At 38.3% G+C, this 22,966-nt stretch overlaps 1 protein-coding gene across 1 annotated transcript in view; it reads right to left on the bottom strand.

The window, feature by feature from the left end:
• Positions 1–22,966, bottom strand: part of VAV3 (vav guanine nucleotide exchange factor 3) — a 248,303-nt gene that overhangs the window by 25,758 nt on the left and 199,579 nt on the right. Inside the window, exons 20-21 of the mRNA XM_084637324.1 lie at positions 13,691–13,827; positions 3,976–4,041 (exon numbers count right to left, since the gene is read on the bottom strand). Coding sequence (XP_084493450.1) covers positions 3,976–4,041; positions 13,691–13,827 — 203 coding nt within the window. The remainder of the gene's footprint in view (positions 1–3,975; positions 4,042–13,690; positions 13,828–22,966) is intronic.

The following is a 22,966-nucleotide window of genomic DNA, read 5'->3' as shown; positions in this document are numbered from 1 at the left end:
CAACAACATCCAGCATGACTGTGAGACACTAAACCGCCACAACCTTTATGCTTAATAAAATATGGTAATAGGGTTACAAAAAACGTTAAGCTTTATTACATAACATTTTTATGAGCAGTATATTCTCTTTAACAGGCATCTGCTTTGTCACTCTGTTTAACAGAACTAAGGCTATGTCTACACTGGCATCTGAACGACAAAACCTGATAAACAGTGGCTACGCTTTTCAGAGTAGCAGCCGTGTTAGTCTGTATCCGCAAAAAGAAAAGGAGGACTTGTGGCATTTGTTAGTCTCTAAGGTGCCACAAGTCCTCCTTTTCTTTTAGTGGCTACACTGCGCGCCTTTTAGCAGCACAGCTGTAGTGACACAGCTGTGTCGCTAAGAGCTGCGTAGTGTAGACATAGCCTTAAATTTAAAGTAACAATGGAATGATAAGTATCTCTGTGAATAGGATTGTGAGATGATAATTAGGGCTGTCAAGCGATTAAAAAAATGAATCGCGCGATTAATCGCACTGTTAAACAATCATGGAATATTATTTAAATATTTTTGGGTGTGTTCTACATTTTCAAATATATTGATTTCAATTACAACACAGAATACAAAGTGTACAGTGCTCGTTTTATTTTTTTATTACAAATATTTGCACTGTAAAAAACAAAAGAAATAATATATTTCAATTCACCTAATACAAGTACTGCAGCGCAATCTCTTTATAATGGAAGTTGAACTTACAAATGTAGAATTATGTACAAAAAATAACTGCATTCAAAAATAAAACAATGTAAAACTTTAGAACCTACAAGTCCACTCAGTGCTACTTCAGCCAATTGCTCAAACAAGTTTGGTTACAATTTGCAGGCGAGGCTGCTGCCTATGTCTTGTCTACAATGTCACCTGAAAGTGAGAACAGGCGTTCGCATGGCACTGTTGTAGCCGGCGTCGCAAGATATTTACATGCCAGATGTGCTAAAGATTCATATGCCTCTTCATGCTTCAACCACCATACCAGGGAACATGTGTCCATGCTGATGACGGGTAGTCGTAACCATAAGTGTATCCTAAAATTCCTCCTTACCTGTAAGGGGTTAAGAAGCTCAAATAACCTGACCAAAGGAACCAATGGGGACAAAACATACTTTCAAATCTGGGGTGAGGGAGAGGCTTTGTTTTGGGTTCTTTGTTTCTGTGTTCGTTCGCTCTTGGGACTAAGAGGGACCGGACACTAATCCATGTCCTCCGAACCATTCTGAACCAGTCTCTCATATTACAGAAATTGTAAGTACAGCCAGACAAGGCGTATTAGTTTATCTTTGTTTTCTCAACTTGTGAATTTTCCCTTTGCTGGAGGGAGGTTTATCCCTGTTTTGTTGTAACTTTGAAACTAAGGCTAGAGGGGGTTCCTCTGTGTTTTGTGCATCTTTTGTTACCCTATAAAGTTATCTTCCAACCTGATTTTACAGAGGGGATTTTTACCTTTTCTTTTCTTTTTTAAATAAAATTCTTCTTTTAAGAACTGATTGATTTTTTTTTTCAGCATCCAAAGATCCAGAGATTTGGGTCTGTGTTCACTTTGTAACCAATTGGTTAGGATACTATTCTCAAGCCTCCCCAGGAAAGGGGGTATAAGGGCTTTGGGGGATATTTTGGGAGAACAGGAACTCCAAGCAGTCCTTTCCCTGATTCTTTGTCTAAATCACTTGGTGGCAGCAGCATACTGTTCAAGGAGAAGGTGGAATTTGTGCCTTGGGAAAGTTTTTAACCTAAGCTAGTAAAAATAAGCTTAGGGGGTCTTGCATGCGGCTCCCCACATCTGTACCCCAGAGTTCTGAGTGGGGAAGGAACCCTGACATGGGTTCTGCTCAATAACAATCCAAAGCAGTGTGGACCGACGCATGTTCATTTTCCATCATCTGAGTCAGATGCCACCAGCAGAAGGTTCGTTTCCTTTTTTGGTGGTTCGGGTTCTGTCGTTTCCGCATCAGAGTGTTGCTCTTTTAAGACATCTGAAAGCATGCTCCACACCTTCTCCCTCTCAGATTTTGGAAGGCACTTCAGAGTCTTAAACTCTGGGATGAGTGCTGTATCTATCTTTAGAAATCCCACATTGGTACCTTTTGTGCATTTTGTCAAATCTGCTGTGAAAATGTTTTTAAAATGAACACATGCTGGGTCATCATCTGAGACTGCTGTAACATTAAATATATGGCAGAATTCAGGTAAAACAGAACAGGAGATATACAATTCTCCCCCAAGGTGTTCAGTCACAAATTTAATTAATGCATTATTTTTTTAACAAGCATCAGCAGCATGGAAGTATGTCCTCTGGAATGGTGGCCGAAGGGGCATATGAATGTTTAGCATATCTGGCATGTAAATACCTTGCAACACCCGCTACAAAAGTGCCATGTGAATGACGCTTCTCACTTTCAGGTGACATTGTAAATAAGAAGCAGTCAGCAGTATCTCCTGTAAATGTAAACAAACTTGTTTATCTTAGCAATTGGCTGAACAGGAGGACTGAGTGGACTTGTAGGCTCTAAAGTTTTACATTGTTTTGTTTTTGAGTGCAGTTATGTAACAAAAAAAAATCTACATGTGTAAGTTACACTTTTACAATAAATAGATTGCACTACAGTACTTGTATGAGGTGAATTGAAAAATACGGTTTCTTTTGTTTATCATTTTTACAGTGCAAATATCTGTAATCAAAAATAATAATATAAAGTGAGCACTGTGCACTTTGTATTCTGTGTTGTAATACAAATCAATATATGTGAAAATGTAGAAAAACATCCAAAAATATTTAATCAATTGGTATTCTATTGTTTAACAGCGCGATTAATCACGATTAATTTTTTTAATCACAGTTATTTTTTTTTAGTTAATTGTGGGAGTGAACTGCGATTAATCAACAGCCCTAACTATAAATGGTAAAAGATATGTTGATCTGCTGTTAAACAATATTATGATGTATTACTAATGTAGAGATTTATTTTGGAGCTAAGGTTTGATCTAAACCTTAAAGGCCTATCATAATGTGTCAAAACAGTTGTATCCATTAAAAGGTGACTCTACCTAATAACAATACCACCATGATGACATCTTGAATGTTGTAATCAAAGTAGATTTATTAATAGAGTTGAATTTAGTTGTGAACCAAGTTAAAGCACGTTTACAGCAAAACAAGGAAGCCTTTTAACCATTGTATTATTTTGGTTTAATACCAATGTAACTCCACTGATTTCAATGATTTCAATGCTATATTAAATCTGGAGTAACATGATCCAAAGTATTATGGAAAGACACAATGAAGGAGTGCATAATATATTAACATGCTCATACAAAATTATGAGTACGTACTGTAAATTAATTTTTCTTATTATCCTGCTGCAGTTCTTAGTATTTTGAGAGTATTTGTCTTCTTAACACAAAACACAGGCAGGTCAAAGCATATAGGGACGCAGAAGTATGTTGAAAGATCCGGTTGGAGGGTTTATTTATTCGTTTGTTCTTTATTCTATTTTTACTTTTAAAGGTTTTTTTTTAAAACTCACTATTTATGGTGTAATCTCTCTCTGTAACCCAGAGTGACTGGGAAACAGATTAAAACCACAGCATTTTCATCTCATTGTAAAAAAGCTAACAGCTTTACTGCACAATATATTTGTTCTGGAGTCTGATTGTATTTATCTGAAAACTCTTTAGACAATTTAATTTATTAAACTCCCAAAAGTTAAAATCTGTCTCTTGAGCATGTTTCCTTAACATTTATAGTTTAAATCCAATAACCAAACGCATTAGAATGTTATATTTTTAAACATTGAATGTAGCATACAAACACAAGGAAACTAAAATAATGCTTCCCACAAGGCAGGATTAACGAAACCCTGGTTCGAACCAGGCAACTTTTCCTATGAATGTTCCTCAGGAAACTATTATACTGACAAACACAATTAAACATTTGTACTTACGCATGGGCAAGGCTTTACGACATCACTTGGAAAGTAGCCAAGCTCCCCTGTGACTAGATTTCTACCCTAGAAATAGACAAAAAGTTCCCATTATGAGCAAATGACTGTGTAGATTGGAAGCAATCTCGTATGCACAGGGATTCATTTAAATAAACATACAGTAAAAGTTCTAAAATTCAATGCCAGTCTTACTCAAATTTTGTAAAGTAATAATTTCTTGACTTCTGTAACTAAGTAATAATTACAAATGGTTAAATCTGAGTGGTCTGGTAGATAGGTGAGAGGATTGGACTCAGGAGATCTGGGTTTTAGTCCCAATTCTGTCACTGACTCATGTGGTTAAATCTTCATTGCAGAGCTAATTCGAGTTAACTACTCTGAAGTGTGAGCAACCATGCTGCGAAGTAACTCTTGAGCTGCACAGTGTGATTGTATTAGGGCCTGTCTACAAGGGAAGGTTTCAGAGTAGCAGCCGTGTTAGTCTGTATTTGCAAAAAGAAACGGAGTACTTGTGGCACCTTAGAGACTAACTGCTGTAGCTCACGAAAGCTTATGCTCAAATAAATTTGTTAGTCTCTAAGGTGCCACAAGTACTCCGTTTCTTTCTACAAGGGAAGTTAGTGAGCAGCAAGCTGGTTAGCTTAGCACACTTCAAAGCATATTAACCTAAAGCACACAGAGGCACTTCTGATGCATGGTAAGATTGTCCACAGGCAGATAAATGCAGAGTTGCTAGTGCTCTAAATTAGACTAGGCCCAGCATTCTTAAACATGGGTGCCTAAAGTTAGGCTCTTAAATGCATATTTAGGCACTGAAGTCCAGATTGTTAAAGATATTTAGGCAATTTAAGATGCAGATAGGTGCCTAGTGGGATTTTTGAAAGTGCCTGGGTGCCTAACTCCCATTGAAATTAATGCACCATCATAAACCATCATTCATAAATTGAAAACAAGGGTGGAGCTGGATGTAAAAAGGAGCCGAATTAATGAGTATTCTTGAAAAATTGGAAGTTTTCTTGAGTTGAAGTGCCCTAAGCATATTCAAAGGGAACGTTATCTTCCTGGGAAGATTGCTATGCAATTTATCACACCCAGGTAATGATCACAGCAATTGTCACCTATTCCAAATAGACAGAAACTGTCTGATTATTTTGGTGTTATTCAGACTCTTTAGGCTTTTATGGAGGGGAGTCCTGTGCGACATGCAGTAATGGAAAAGATTTCACAAGTAGTAGGATCCCAGTGGAAGACTTTGAAGTCACTATCAAACACAAAATGGGCATACAGAGCAGAAGCAGTGGCTGCTGTAAAACAAAACTACTCCATCATTTTACAAGCTTTACAAGAGATTATCGAAACAACTCGCCTTGCTGATGCTAAAATAAAAGCCAGGGGACTTATCCATGAACTAAATTCATTCAGGTTCATCTTTGTCCTTCACATGATGCACCCTATTCTCCAGATGGTGGTAAAAGTGAATAAGGCTCTTCCAACTCCAGTTCTCAACTTACTTACTGCAATGACAGGGGTGAAAAGCTTGTGTAACTGTTTGGCTGCGATGAGAAGTGGCCCAGAATATTTTCAATCTATTTTCAATGACAGTGTGAAAATGTGTGTAGAGAATGATATATTGATTCCCCCAGTTAAGAAGAGAAAAACGTTCACTCGTTTTGATGACGCGTTTGAGTCCCAGCATTGCTTTGATACAAAAGAGACGCAGGAGAGAATAACTTCATTTTACCTACTCCTAGACTCAATGATTACCGGCATTGACCAGCAATTTGAACAGGAGACTTGTAAAATTGTGACTGCAATGGGAAAACTGCTGAGCTTAGACATTGGCAGGGACGATATGAGAATCATTGCCAACAAATTTAAAGTGTCCTTGGATGAGTTGGAAGCTGAAGTCGGATTGCTTCGGGGTTATGACGGATCTGTTCCTAAAGGTAGCACTACGAACACCACCAGAGTGTGGCTTGACTGGCTAAAGGAATTGGATCAGTCTTCCACGTTCCAGGCCTTTTATAAATCTATGCAATGCTTTGCAGTCTTATCTGTTACAAGCTGTTCATGTGAAAGAGTCTTTTCAAAACTAGCACATGTAAAAAACAAACTAAGAATGTCCCAACAGCACCTCGACTTACTCATGATTTTGTACATTGAACAAGAATTTGCTTCATCAGTTAATTACAATGATGTGATCGAGGAATTTAAGTCCCTAACACCTGGTGAGTGACGTCTCATTCTCTAGGACAGAAAGATGAAGAAACCTTAATCTGCTTTGGTCAATTTGGCTTAGTGCATTAACTGGTTAAAGATCATAAAAATTGACTGTATCTTTGTATACGCCTGGTTATCACTACAGGAAAAAATTGGTATTTTGTGTCTCATTTTTTAAGTTTGTATTTTTTAAGTAAAGTTTAGTTGTTAATTTTAAAAAAATAAGTTTAGTTAAGTTTTAGTTTCTTTAATTTGTTTGATGAATAAAAATAATGTCCTTTATGATTGAGTATTCAATAAATGTTCGCTTTAAAAAAAAAATTCCCTGGATGCACACCCGAATGAAATGTGCTGTGCACACCTATGACACTCATACATTCTTATGAAATGTAACAAGAGATCCCATTGTCAGTGGACATCCTTGCATGTGAATTAGTATACAAGAAGTCTTCCCACCAAATTCAAATTGCTGTGGGATGCATCCACAAGTGCCAGAGCAGCCCTGTGAGGTCACTAGTAAGAGCCATCCACTTCTCAAAACATAATCCTATGTGGCAGCTGTTAGAAAATACTGAATCTTTAATGCCAAACACCATACTTCTAACAAGGCGGCACATGATGTGACTTCAGGTACTGGTTGCACTGCCTAATGGTGAAAGCATAACATTGGAAGTCAAAAGTTCTGAACTGTTTTATGACTCTGAAGACAATATTTAACTTCTCTGTGCCTCAGTTTCCTTATCTGTAAAATGGAGATAACACATATTTAACTCAAAGAGAGTCATTAGCATTTGCTAAGCTCTATCAAATCCTTCCTTGGAAGATGTTAGATAAGTACAAAGCTCTAATATTGCTATTTCCTATAGTACTTCTAAAACTCATTTAAACAGGGGAAAATTCTGCACCACTGGCTAATTGACATCTGGCTCAAAATTCAGAAGGCACAATGGTAGCTTTGCTGTAAGTGAGATGAGTGAAGGGGGTGCCCTAGGGTTGCCAACTTTCCGAATGCAGAAAACTGAACACCCTTGCCCAGCTCTCTACCCCGCCCCACCCTACCCTGACCTTCTCTGAGGCCCCGACCCCACACTTACTTCATCCCTCCTCCTTCCAATGCTTGCTCTCCCCCACCCTCACTCACTTGCTCATTTTCACCGGGCTGGGGTACGGGAGGGGGTGAGGTCTCTGGCTGGGAGTATGAGCTCTGGGCTGGGGCCAGGAATGAGTGTTTCAGAGTGGGGGGGGGCTTCTGGGCTTGGGCAGGGAATTGGGAGGTGAGGGAGGGTAAGGGCTCCAGCTGGGGGTGTGGGATCTGGGGTGGGGCTGGGGATGCAGGCTCTGGGCTGGGACTGAGCTGTTTGGAGTTGGGGGGCGGGTGCAGGCTCTGGGAGAGAGTTTGGGTGCAGAAGGGGGCTCAGGGCTGGGGCAGGGGTTTGTGGTGCAGGAGAGGGTTCCAGGTGCGGGCTCCGGGTGGCGCTTACCTCAGGTGGCTCTCGGAAGCAGCAGGTATTTCCCTCCGGCTCCTAGGAGGAGGCGTGCCAACCAGCTCTACATGCTGCCCTTGTCCGCAGGCACCGCCTTCTGGCCGCAGAGCCAGCGCTCGAGGCGGGTGCAGCGGGCAGAACCCCCGTGGGGCTGCACCTCCACCTAGGAGCTGGAGGGAAATGCCGGCCATTTCCAGGAGCCTTGCAGAGCCAGGGCAGACAGGAAGCCTGCCTTAGCCCCGCTGCACTGCCAACTGGACTTTTAACGGCCCAGTCAGCAGCACTGACTGGAGCCAGGATCCCTTTTCGACTGGGCGTTCCGGTCGAAAACCAGACGCCTGGCAACCCTAGGTTGCCTAGAGAAGTACTCCATGTTCCCTTTGCAGTATGGAGCACTGCACCGTGGAAGTTCTCTCTCCAGCAACACAGAGCGATCATTTTCCTGGCCTGGGGCTGGGGGGGAAATGTTCAATGGCTTAGTGAACTATAGAAATCTATGTGAATGCAGGAGGACACCAGCTGACATGGGAGCAGCATCCCGTGATGAGTGGCACAGGCAGGGGCAGGCCCATGCAGGTGGGAGCAGGGATCTCCTGTAGTCTGGGGCTGCACCAGTGGCCACCTTAGTGCAGCTGCATGGTATTTCATGGGCTGTGGAGAAGCAGTCATCTTCCCACTAGGTCATCCATGCATGTGAGGAGGCTATCATTCTGATTACTTTTTCAAATCAGCTATCAACAAAGTTAGCCAACACAAGGTAGCTGTCTTACCTGTCAGAAAATTAACGTGATCATAGCACTGCACTGCCTCTAGGAATATCTGCACTTGTAAATAAAAAGCTTTGCCTGTTTCATATAATTGTGGGAGTTTTAAAATCCTCAAAAATGTAGCGTACAAAAGTTACAGTAGGCTGAAAGGAGCTTTTTGTTTTTAAAATTCTTTGCTAATTATAGGATTGATATGAATAATTTTATGTTCATTCCTAATTATGTTTAAAATACAAGATGATTGTTTACTTTTAGATAGCCTGCTAAATCCCTCAAGGCCCTTTGTATAAAAACCTGTGATGCATGCTGTCAGGTATATGACTGCGGATTTCTGTACTGAGCGCATATGCACTATCCATCGCAACTAGCAGTGGATTTGTCGCACCACTGCACCTCAAATTTGCTAACAATTTCTTTCAACTGCACGTCTCTTCCTTGTTAACTGTTTCTCATGTGATGAGTAAGTAGTCAATTTCCTTCTAACAAAAGCCTTAAAGGCCATCCCAAATGCACTAGTAAATGTCTGGGCTGACTTGCTAAAGAAATTATATTACAGAGTGCTTGCAGCATATAAAGTAGCAATGAACTCCTTCAGACTGCTACTTTAAATGACACTTGTCAGTGAGACTAGAGGATGATTCATTATTCTTGAATCTGTTTTAATGGGGAGGTTTCCTGGAACCATTTTGCACAGTCACCCTAAATTTCCAGAGTGCTACCTGAGGTTTAGATATGCAACTCCCATTAACTTCAATGGACTCATGCAGAGCTAGGACTGTGCGCAGCTGAAAAGTTAACCCTAGGTTGTACAGTATCCAGTTTCCATCTTATTTTTATCTCAATCCTTTGATTGAGAAATTACTAATCTTGCCACAGATTTAGGCAACAACAGTGAAAAGAAACCAGGTTTTATAACTAAAGCTGGTCAAAAAATGGAAAACATTTCTTGTAATCTGAACATTTCCAAGCAATTTTCAATTCTGCAAATTTAGAAGAGGAATAATTTTCAACATTTTTATTGAAAAGGCCTATTTAGTGTATGGATTTCCTTCGCCTTCTGCTTTTCTACATTCCCACCACAGCTTTTTTCTCTTCATTTTCCCCTTTTTTGTTTTTTTCACATTTAAATGAAACTGAAAACTGTAGTCATTATTTATCTAGTTTCTCATTCCCTCTTGCCCCCCCTTCTCATTTTCCCACTGAAAAGGTTGGGGGGGTGAGTGAGTAAGAAATGGAAAAATGATGAGCTGAACGAAAAAGTTACTTTTTATTTTTTTCAGGTTAGTAAAAAAATGAAAATATAAAAAAATCAATTTTTGTGAAAAGGGCAGGTTTTGTTTTTACAAAAAAATTGTTCATAAAGTTTTGGACTATGTTCAGATCTAGTTTATTTGTATCATGCCTGGCACAGTTATAAGTAGACACGTTACCAAAATTAAAATGAACAAATGCTGTTCACATTCAGCAAAAATCACATCCTATCTTTCTCTCTCTCCCCTTTCCCCCCTCTGGTGATGGGACCAAATTAAGGAAAGAACCAAACTGAACACATCTGCACCATGTCCTAAAAGTCACCTAAATGGCACTCCAACAGGAGGAGGAACCAAGGCTCCTTCCACTCCCTGGAGTTTGATTTTGCACAAAGAGCAAAAATGTTCATCTTGAATGCTACAAAAAAGCATATGGTAACAAATAAATACTGAGACAATCTGATCCAGTTCCATTCAGAGATATGCAGATAACACTGATTAGTACCTGGAATTTCATCTAGAGGTGTACTAAGAGCTAGTGCAGAGTACAGGACAGATGGTATATATTCATGTACTATACATTGTTCATGTAGTATTCATCCATCTCACCTATGAGGTCATCCCCACATTCTGTGCTGATGTTTCCAAATGGCCTTCAGAGGTAACATGGTGTAGAACATGTAACATGCAATATGTGATGTATAAGCAACATATAAAAAGGATAATAAATTTCATATAGTACAGATTTCAACTGAATGAAAATTAAGCTTCTTTTTAAACATTAAGACTGAGATTTTCATAACTGCCTACAGGATTTGGATAATTTTAATGGGATTTAGCTGTCCAGATCGCCTAGATAGATTTGAAAATCTCAGCCTAACAGCTCTGCCAACCTAATGCATTTTCAAAAAAGACTAACATGATTTGTTCCACACTTATGAACATCCTGCAAAGTTGCACCTTAAAATGTTTACCCATCCACTCTTCAGCAAGCACCAAAGAGGACTGCACTATTACTATAACTTACAGGAATTTACAGAGTCTCATAACTTCTGGCAACAAATGGGGCCAGAGCTTGGGAAAAATCACTGACACATCCCCTCATTGACACCACAACAGATGTCCTCAGATATATCTTGAATCAGCCCTAGGAATATATATCAAACAGATTGCAACCAAACTCATACTAGGACAAAAGCAGTTTGCAGACCAACTTTGGGCTCAGGTTCTCTACAAAATTTATTTCAATTCAATTTCAAGACAAAATAGAAACATTTAATGAGACCGTGCATACGATCCCCAGTTACTTTCTTCCAAAGGCAGGTCATTTACGGGGAAACTTACTGAATAGCCAATCATAGTAAATAGGTAACTAGTCCCTGGAGACTCCCACATGCAGATTTCCCCCTGTTAAGTATAGTATAAGTATTTTCATATATAATTCCCCAATACTGGAAGATTTTTTCCAGGCGAACAATGTTGTTATGCTTGATATTTTGTTACTATAGATTTGATGTAGACTGTTTTGTTACTATAGATTTCAAGCCAGCAAGTCTCTACCTATTCTCCATTCTTCTTGCAGTACTTTAGTCTCCGGTGAGTTCTATCTACTACTGAAACATAGAAAATTTCCCCCCAAAAGGTAAAGATTTAATTTTTCATCCAAGATCAAATGTTCACAGCACAGTTGCATTGAAAATGTAGAGGGACCATCAACAATAGTGGCATTAGCTTCGGTTATAGCAATGAATTGCTACAGGTTTAAGTCTGTATTAAAGAAGTGTTGTTTTTCACAGTGGAAGAAACTAGTACAGTGCACATTGTATGCTTTTGGCATACATGGAAAACATGATTGCCCTGAGGACAGTGTATAATTGCAATGGAAATCTGTAAAACCAGCATTACATCACACCTTATATGATACATCCTGTAACCCCTGAAAGCTTACCCTCAGGTTAAATAAGTACTTTGCTCTGAACAAACTCAAAAGAAGAGGAAAAAAAACACATCAATAATAAAAATCAGACTTTGCACTATTACAGTTGCACCAACAGCCAGTGTTCCAGATAAGAGTCTGAAATTTCCATTTAAAACACCAAATTTTCTCTCTTTCCCCCTCCCTTTCTTATTTAATTAACTCTGTGAGTAACTTTACTATGTGTAAAAGTGAAGCATCAGTAGTACCAGTTCAAGCCACACACAGGTAAGCACTGTGGCTATTCCACTCCTAGACCTTGAGCAAAGAAAGCCAGTCATGCTAACTGGTGTGTCTGGATACTACCATGAGACCACCTCACTCATTTTCATTTGTGACTGAACCCCGATCTTCAGCTGGAGGTAGTGGACTAACCACTGTGGCATCAATCTCCCTCACGCCCAGATCCCTCATTTTCAAGGTTTCATATTAAGGCAATTTATATTCCCTGGTTATATGGGAATTTGCTTTCGATGGTTCAGGTGAGAGAGTACAGGTGCTGGGTCCCTCCTTCTTACTCACTGAGACAGGCCAAACGATGACCTATAAACAATCCAGAATTTTGCCATCCTCTAGGACAATTCATGTTTATCCTGCTTGTGAGAGGGAGTAAAGAGAAGGAACCCAGGATGTATACAGTCTTGATTGAGCCACAGAACATGATGATAAAAGTTTGCGAAGGACTGAGACCAAGCATACAAATATGTCACTTGGGAAGATTTTCTTAACATTTATCAAAATGTATTTGGTTGGGTTTAAGTTATTAGAGAAGAGGAAACCAGAGTTTTTGTTTTTTGTTTTTTTCTAGGTTTTTTTCTGTAAAGAACAGAAAAATTGCACATAACTGTGCATACAAACATTTATTTATTACTAACATCTGAGCTTCTGGTCAGTTTATGAGTCTATCGTATCCACAGTGGTCTTTCAGGTCAGAAATAAACTATTCCAAAATGTCCCCTGAGTAAACATCAAGATTTTAAGAAAACCTTATGTTTTGCGGTGACTTCTTAATATGCATTACAAAGTGATCAAGACATCAGAGTACGTCTGTGACAACATAACCGAGAAAAAAGTCACCCAAAGATGCTAATGGGGATGGCACACTATTCTCAACATATTATTAATTAGGTTATTGCATTCTCAAAGAACAGTCTCAATAACAAAACACAGGAACAGCTATACCAGACACCTTTCAGATGCCCTTGCAGATATACCTTTTTCTTTACCATCAGCTTTTCCCAAATGTTATTAATTTGCAAATTGTCCATTTTGTGCGCACACACACACACCTCCCTCCATTGTGACAAATTAAAAACAAACAAGAAAATATAATTAGAAAAAATTAAAATTCTTATGCCTGTCTTTAGAGCAAAATGTGAAAGCTGACACAGTTTGAATCTCTATTTGGTATGAATGTTCAATAAAGAAAACAATCTCTAACAGAATTAGCAACTAGAATCATGTGATATTGAGTTTCCATGGAAGCAACTCTTTTATCCAATCAATATAGTATAGTTTTCCTATAAACACAAAACAGTCATTATTTGACTTAGGCTGCCCCCGAACAAATTAAAAGAATTCTGTCTCAATCTCTGATAACTATTTTATCCGTTCTTCTCATCCAAGTCAAATATTTTATCTGGTTAGCATGCTCCTTAGTTCTATTGTCTGAGAGGACTTGGAAATTCAAAGCACACAGGGTACTCTTGCTGCTTATGTGCCATGCACTTTCTTCATCTTAAATCATTTAAGTAAATGGGTCACACCAAGGGCCCCATCTTGCAAACTTACTCACTTAAATGCATAGAGTTGTAAGATCAATCCCTTAGATATAAAAAGCAGTGTGTAAGCACTGCTGGCATCCGAAAGGTGAAATTCTTACATTAGACATGTATTTTGGGTAAAATGCACAAAAACTAAAGATTTTGTTGTTGATGATGATGATGATGAACATAAAAATGAGTCAATAACAGTTTTCTCTCTCAAGCAATAGAATTGTAGCCATTGCTAGTCCCATACCTGCCAAAACCTGCTATGTGCATCTCCTTTGATGAGTTCAATAGTGTCCCCAGTCTGGATGTGTAACGGTGGGCCATCATGTGGTGCTGGCTGTGGTACCCCATTGTAGTTTCTAACGACTTGCATTTTTGGTAATCCTGCCAAAAATTGAATACAGGTTTTTGGTCAATGACATGGCAATCTAAGACATTCCAATGTGCATAAAATAATAAAATAAATATAATAAATAATAATAAAGATAATATATCAATGTTAGGAACTTAACTAGGAGCAGTCGGGGAAGGAAGTAAAAGCACATTCACCAGCTACTATATTTGAACAAGTAATGAAATGAGAAATTTCTCTCAGCTCCTCACTATATTTTTTTAGTTCAAGAAAAATATTTCTCTTTAGGCTACTGCTTACTTCAAAAAAAGCACAACACATACAGTTTAATGGAAAAGAATCATTTTTCCCCATCAACTCCATCCCTACCTCCTCCTACTTTCCTCTTGGGGCATTAGTTGATTTCATCACTAAGGAAACTCATCCTTTTCTGTGTATATATAACACTGGCCTTGTATAAGGTTCGTATCTTAAGGTTATCTTTGTAATCCAAAACAAAAATGTGATGGATGTGATGAAGTAATATTTAAGACATTGAAATGGAGAAACTCTCCAGGCTTGAATCAATGTTCCAAAAATGGTGCCATTAAAAGGAACATGTCTATGAAAATCAGAGTGACAAACGTTCCATGCTTCTGATGCAATCTGTTTTGTTTTTTTTTAAAAACCTCATTTTTCTTAAGTGTTATTGGATATACAGTTCAATACTTCATTTTAAAAAGCAGAACTCATGGTAGCATTCTGGCCTTATTGCACCAATATTGGCTGCATCTGAATTGGGATCTTTTTCAAAGGTGAGAATGCCATCTCCTGAAACATAAGCCACTTAAATTAGTCTAGCTTCAACTTTCAGGCATTGGATCGTGTTACATCTTTCTCTGTTAGATTGAAGAGCTCATTATTAAATATTTCTTTCCAATGTAGTACTTATAGACTGTAACCAATTCAACCCTTAACCTTCTCATTGTTAAGCTACACAGATTGAGCTCCTTGGATCTATCACTATAAGGGAAATTTTCCAATCCTTTAATCTTTCTCGTCACTCTTCTCTGAACGGTCTCCAATTTTTCCAACATCCTTCTTGAAGTGTGGACACCAAAACTGGACACAGTATTCCAGCAGTCATTGCAGCAGTGCCAAAACAGGGCTAATATAAACACACTTCTCCAACTGGAGAGTCCCCTGTTTATGCATCAAAGGATCAAATTAGCTCTTTTAGTAACAGTGCTGCACTGAGAGGTCACGGTTACAGAATTATCCACCATCACCCCCAAATCATTTTCAGAATCACTGTTTCCTGGGGTAGAGTCTCTCACTGTATAAATATGGCCTACATTCTTTGTTCCTAGATGTATAATTTACATTTAGCTGTATTAAAACATATATCGGGGTAGTTTATTTTTTGTCAAGGTCCAAATTTCTTGCTCAAGGTATAGAAAAGGTCCAGACTCTAGAGAAAATAATTAAGAAAACCTCAATAATGATAATAAGTAAATAAAAAGATGTCAGGGTCCATTTAAAAGCATCCGGCTGTCCAGATTTGGCCCACAGTCCGCCTATGGACTACCCCTAACATATATTATTTGTTTGCACACAGTTTACCAAGCGGTCCACATTGCTCTGTATTAATGACCTGTCCTCCTCATTATTTACCTTTTCCCAAAGTTCACAATGATGATTTTATGTTTTCTTCCATGTCATTGATAAAAATGTTGAATGGTGTAGGGCCAAGAACAGATCCCTGCAGGACCCCCTAGAAACACACCCACTCGATGATTATTCCCCATTTACAATTATATCTTGAGACCCATCAATTAATCCATGTAACGTGTGCTATGTTCATTTTATATCATTCTAGTTTTTTTAATCACAATGTCATGTGGTATACAGGCAAAAAAGACAGACATAAGTCAAGCATGAGACAAGATCAGTTCTTCCATCTGTCTTTGATACATACTTTAATCTAATTTGGTTGTTTATCACTACACATGGGATGTTACAGGTTCCTATAATTAATTGGATATACCATGCTGCTGTAATCATATGAACCATTTTAGGTCAAATGCTTTTAAGAACTAAGCAAACGTGGAAGAACACAGTTCACTTGTCTGGACTGATAGATATCAACTGTTTTGCTGCTGAGAAATATGAGATAAACCCGCTTTTGAGACAGGCCTAGAATTTGGCTTTCCATTTTTTGTTTAGAAAGTTCGTCATTATATTTCTATACACAGATAAATACACATACACATGAATTATATTATATAGTAGAACCTCAGAGTTACTAACACCTCAGGAATGGAGGTTGTTCGTAACTCTGAAATGTTCATAACTCTGAACAAAACGTTATGGTTGTTCTTTCAAAAGTTTACAGCTGAACACTGACTTAATACGGCTTTGAAACTTTACTATGCAAAAGAAAAATGCTGCTTTTAACCATCTTTATTTAAATGAAACTAGCACAGAAACAATTTCCTTACCGTGTCAAATATTTTTAAACCTTCTCTTTAATCTTTTAGTAGTTTACATTTAACACAGTACTGTACTGTATTTTCTGCCCCCCCCCCCCTTTTTTGGTCTCTGCTGCTTTCTGATTGCGTACTTCCGGTTTCAAAAGATATGTGTGGTTGACCGATCAGTTCATAACTCTGGTGTTCGTAACTCTAAGGTTTTACTGTATATATATTGAGCATGTACTTTATGGAGCAGTAAATAATCTAACAGTATTTTCAATGAGTAAGACTAAATTTCAAGCCAACAAAATATTAGGCAAAATATTAGGCAAAATAATACCAACTCTATATGATGTGACTTGGACTGAAGTAAAAGAATAACTATTCCATCAAATTGATTATATTATCTAATACATCTAAAATTAGACACCTAAACTTAAAAAAAATTTACTGCCTTCATCCCAGCTAGATGAAATACCAATTCTGGCTTCATTTAACAGTTTAATCAGGTTGCCACTCTGCAAAATACATATTGATCAATGCACTACACAACTGATTCAGCATCAACCATTTTTGCCTTCTGTGTATGGTGTTGCATATGAGTGAGAGAATGTTTGCAGCAGTATAGATTAGTACCTATTCACAAGGCTGATAACTTTGTCCTAATACAATAAAGTTTCCCTGTGGCAATATCTTAGAAGATAGCACTGCGTACTTGGTCAATGAGCTGTCAGCATGTCCTGGCCTCTCACTTTTGAGACCTAATTTCAAGACTAAGAAACTTACATTAAAAATTATGTTTTACAAAATGTCAAATCAAGTGATTTTAGCTTTTTTTCAATCAAATGTTTACAGTCTGCATATACAGCACTTCACTACCTCTTTGTGACAATCTCACTAGAAAGGCATTAAGGAGTACTTGACTATGTGTTTCACTGGGAATCCTACTTTATTAAAAATAAGAATTTCAACCATTAGAAAGGTCAGAACAATCATGGCACGCAGAATTAACAGATGCAGCCTGATTTTTAACTTTTATTTACGGAAGTGGGAGTTGTGGAATGCTCAGCAGGCCAACAGTGTTAAAGAAATTCCACGTTGTCTCAAACAGCAGAATTGTAAAAAAGATAGCACAGGATTAACAACATTAAAAGATATCACAGTATTATCAACATTAAAATATATCATGCCTGTGTGCCTTGCATAAAGTTTAAACATGCTTAATTCTGTTAAGACCAAATGCTACAGTAATTACAATGGCAAAAGGGAGTTGTTAACATGAGACTGCAGCACTTGGCCTCCAAGAGGCTGATCTAAAACCCATTGCAGTCACCAGAAAGAATACGATTGGCTTTCATGGGCTTTGTCTCAGGTTCTTATTCTTGAGTCATGTGATTTCATTTAATTATTATTGAAACAAAACTCTGTGTGATATTTTCAGTCTCATAAATTTTTGGTGCCAAAACTGAAGTTTCCTAAAAGAGCTGGCTAATGCGCTGGACCATGGATTAATGATCCCAAGCGACACAGGCACTGAGTACTCTCATTGCCCACTTGAAAACTTCAGTGGCAGCTATGGGAACTCAGCATATCACCTGACTACACGAGCCTACTTGTCATATTTGCTTATATAAATAATGAATATTTTTTGTTTTTACTTACATACACCTCATGTTAATTTAACTTCTGAAATTTGCTTTGCAGCTAAAGTAGAAGGATTTAAAACAAAATTTTCAGGTCTATGATTATTGGCATTTTAAAACAAAATATAAATTAAAAAAGAACCGTTTTCCTTACAGTAGGCTGAAATTGAAGGTTCAGTATAAACTAATGTGCTTTTACCTGTTCCTGTAATTTTTGAACATGTAATGTATTTAACACAAGACAGGCACAGAGGAGACATAAATTTAAAATTCGGCAAACTGAAAATACAATGACCAACTATTAAAGTTATTTTACCTGGCACATTGCATACCCGGAATCACAACAGGATGGAGAATGTAAAAATATCTACTCCACTAAGAGATGCTTTCACAAGGTCTATAAACTGATTTTCATATTCAAGAGGCAGACCTACCATAACAAGCTAATAAAGAACTTCAAAAGCAGGTCAAAGTCTCTCCTGTGTTAACCCTCCTCCAATAATGGGACTGTCTGAGTCACAGAGATTATGTTCTCTGGTTATCCCAGCAAATCCAGACATGGCACAGATAACTTGTATTGATTACACACGTAAAAGCAGTGAATCTGTAGGATGTATGCATCATTCATGATCTGAAAAGTTTCAGTGGAAGGAGCTATATCTGCACCATAATTTTAATATATAGAAAAAAGATTATACTTTTCCAGAGAATGAAGACTAACACGAATCATGGAAATTACTCCAAAATGTGCATATGCTTTCTTCCTTCTATAAAAGCTCGTACCACAGAACCTCAGCTGTATCTCAATTAGGCGTGGAGAGAATGATTGGGGTGCATGGAAGCATATAGCAATGAATGAGAGAAGGTAGTTAAGGAAGGAGAAAGTAGTTAAGGACATTGAAGTCAATGGTACATGGGACAAAATACAACATGGTTTTACAAAAGGTAGATCGTGACAAACCAACCTGATTTCCTTCTTTGAGAAAGTAACAGATTTTTTTAGACAAAGGAAACGCAGTGGATCTAATTTACCTGATTTTCGTAAGGCGTTTGATACCGTGCCACATGGGGAATTATTAGTTAAATTGGATATGATGGGGATCAATAGGAAAATTGAAAGGTGGATAAGGAATTGGTTAAAGGGGAGACTACAACGGGTGCTACTGAAAGGTGAACTGTCAGGCTGGAGGGAGGTTACCAGTGGAGTTTCTCAGGGATTGGTTTTGGAACCAATCTTTTTATTACTGACCTTGGCACAAAAAGTGGGAGTGTGCTAATAAAGTTTGCGGATGATACAAAGCTGGGAGGTATTGCCAATTTAGAGAAGGACAGGGATATCCTACAGGAGGATCTGGATGACCTTGTAAACTGGAGTAATAGTAATAGGATGAAATTTAATAGTGAAAAGTGTAAGGTCATGCATTTAGGGATTAATAACAAGAATTTTAGTTATAAGCTAAGGACACATCAATTAGAAGTAACGGAGGAGGAAAAGGACCTTGGAGTATTGGTTGATCATAGGATGACTATGAGCTGCCAATGTGATATGGCAGTGAAAAAAGCTAATGTGGTCTTGCGATGCATCAGGAGAGGTATTTCCAGTAGGGATAAGGAGGTTTTAGTACCGTTATACAAGGCACTGGTGAGACCTCACCTGGAATACTGTGTGCAGTTCTGGTCTCCCATGTTTAAGAAGGATGAATTCAAACTGGAACAGGTACAGAGAAGGGCTACTAGGATGATCCGAGGAATGGAAAACTTGTCTTATGAAAGGAGACTCAAGGAGCTTGGCTTGTTTAGCCTAACTAAAAGAAGGTGGAGGGGACATATGATTGCTCTCTATAAATATATCAGAGGGATAAATACTGGAGAGGGAGAGGAATTATTTAAGCTCAGTACCAATGTGGACACAAGAACAAATGGATATAAACTAGCCACCAGGAAATTTAGACTAGAAATTAGACGAAGGTTTCTAACCATCAGAGGAGGGAAGTTTTGGAATAGCCTTCCAAGGGAAGCAGTGGGGGCAAAAGATCTATCTGGCTTTAAGATTAAACTTGATAAGTTTATGGAGGAGATGGTATGATGGGATAACATGATTTTGGTAATTAAATATTCATGGTATATAGGCCCAATGGCCTGTGATGGGATATTAGAGGGGGTGGGATCCGAGTTACCCAGGAAAGAACTTTCTGTAGTATCTGGCTGATGAATCTTGCCCATATGCTCAGGGTTTAGCTGATCGCCATACAGGGTTTAGCTGATCGCCATATTTGGGGTCGGGAAGGAATTTTCCTCCAGAGCAGATTGGAAGAGGCCCTGGAGGTTTTTCGCCTTCCTCTGTAGCATGGGGCATGGGTCACTTGCTGGAGGATTATCTTTAAACTACGATTTGAGGACTTCAATAGCACAGATATAGGTGTGAGGTATTTTACAGGAGTGGTGGGTGAAATTCTGTGGCCTGCGTTGTGCAGGAGGTCAGACTAGATGATCATAATGGTCCCTTCTGACCTAAATATCTATGAATCTATGAATGGTGGCAAATGGATGGAGTGTGCAGAAAACTGTGCTTAGCTTTCTCTGTGCCAAATAATGCTGATTTGGTATAGTAACTTAGAAGCACTTCTAGCTGGCTAATACTGAAATGTGTTTACAGCTGTATTTCATAACTGGAATCTAGCTGTTTCCCCATTCTACCCTTCCTCTCCCCTTCTCCCCCATTGTCTTTGAAATAATTAAAAAATCAGCATTCTTTCAAAGGACACACTACAGGAGTAAAAACTGCACAAACAAGAGTTCATACAGAGAAGAAAGTCTATACCAAGCCCTGCTAAGGAAAGTCCAAAAAGGAAAATATAACCCAGTGGTGTGATACAGATCCCTTTCTGTGCCCACAGAAAATGAGAGTCAGGTATATGCCTTGCTAGAAAGCCTGGGCTTTTTAGCTCAAGCTGTAGTAGCTGCTTGGACATTAGGCTCTGGAGGTCTTGATGTATCAGCCAAGATGACAGCTATCACAAGAACACATATGTGGGTTTTGAGATAACAAACAAGGAGTTGAGACAGGCTTCACATTATAGCACTGAGTTGACAGGACCCAAAGCTCCACATTCATAAACAACTGAACATGGATTGCAATATTTTTCATATCACTAATGGAAATCTAAAAATTGGTATCCTTCCAAAGGAGTCCTAAACTATTTAATAACTTCTTAAACTTGATTAAAAATACATTATTAGAAAGGATAGATTTATCTGGAAAGTACAAGAGTAATTTTTTGTTGTTAAACACAAACTTCAAGAAACTTTTCATTTAAAAAAATAGCTAATCAACAAGAGTAAATAATGTGTATGGGTGGGAAATTTGTGATTTAGAATTATACTGTGGCAGAATATATTATAATGCAAGAAAAAAGTATGTGTTTCAAACATCTATAAATTCTACCATCAAAGCAAATATTTTTAAAAGCAGCTTGTTCTCAGTGACATTTGATTTCAGAACATTCAAAAATTCCCAACAATCGCCCCACAACGGGGAATCTATATTTCTCCTTAGGAATCTCAGGGAGAGTGCCGAGTAAATGGCATTTGAATGCCAATGACACAAGGAGACATCCAGAACATCTGGAAGGGAGGCTGTTTCCACCAACAACTGAATTTTATTTTCTAAAGTTATCTATACAACCCTATCACTAATTTTAAAAAAGTGTAGATTAGCAGGTATAAACAATTCAGTTGAGTTTCACGGTAGTACAGAGGCAAATTTCTATATACTCAAATTAAATGTTGGTAACCCCCATTATTTTCAGCAACATATTCTGAGGTACACCTCACTGAGTGGACTATGAAAGTACAAAACATCTTCAGTAGAAACAGAGACTAACAACTAAAACGGATTATGTAAAATATAGTTCCAGAGACATTACCGCTGTGGGGTATTACAGCTGCAGTACCAAAGAGGTCTGGCAGATTCACAGAAAACAGTCTGGGAGGTATATATCTGGTGCAAAGATAGGTGCTTGTGAATGTATCTAAATGCACATAGAACTACTGCAACAAAAGAACAGCAATAGGCTAAAATCATGGCCTACTGAAATCAATTGGAGTTTTGCCATTCACCTCAGTAGGGCCCAGGTTTTACCTTAGTGCTTACAAGTCTACACCAGTAAACTTCCCAATACGAACAAACAAAATCAGTGTGCCAACATCTGATCTTTAAAAAGAAACAGCTGCAATATCGGCCTTCATAACCCATCAAATGGCTGAAATCATGTCCCCTCTGGCTGCCAGACTAAACTCTGAGAACCTCCACGTGAATGCACCTTAGCAGCCAAGACCGGATCACACAAAAGACTGAGCTGAATCTCAGTTCATGAGAAATCAAGGGATAAACGCAGGTCTGTCATAGCCATGTTTTATAAAGTACCAATCTGGCTACAGTGCAGACTTTACCTTTATTTAAACTTGTATTACACATTTGAATATGTTCTCTGGTAATTACAGGACAAGGAAGAAGGCTCACGTATTCCTTACAGTTTTAGTTTTAAAATGAGTATTAACAGAGAATATATATTACATTAGGAATAAGCTACATATATGCATTAAAGCATCTCTGTATCTATGAACAGCACTGAAGGCCATCAGAGTCTGATACAAAGATTCCCAAGGAGGAATAAGACATGTAAATATTATTCTTGCGTACAACAGGAGTCATTCATGCCAGTGATAACCCTGTCAGAGCAGACCTCAGCATCTGTTATTCCTGAATAATCAAAAGTTTGGTTTAGGCTTTAGTCACAGATCATTTAATCATAGAGAATGATGGAACAAAAATATAGGAGAATGGGGCATACTGGTGAATTTATGCTTACAGTGTGTTTTACTTTCAGGGCTCATTGGGTGAGCTCTGTTTGCACTGAAAGTTCAGTGCAAGTTAATTTGAATCTTGAGGATCAGAAAGAGGATTGGTTTGACAGTGATTCTCTCATGATCCCTTCTTTATGGTTGGAGACTGTTTCATGAATTTTCTGGAATCATCCAAATATTTGGGGTTTGATCCAAAGGCCATTTAAGAA

The sequence above is a fragment of the Lepidochelys olivacea genome (assembly GCF_965140295.1).
Source record: "Lepidochelys olivacea isolate rLepOli2 genome assembly, chromosome: 8".
Taxonomy (NCBI): Eukaryota; Metazoa; Chordata; order Testudines; family Cheloniidae; genus Lepidochelys; species Lepidochelys olivacea.
Note: the sequence above shows the minus strand (reverse complement) of the source record. Positions and strands in the feature narration are given on the sequence as shown.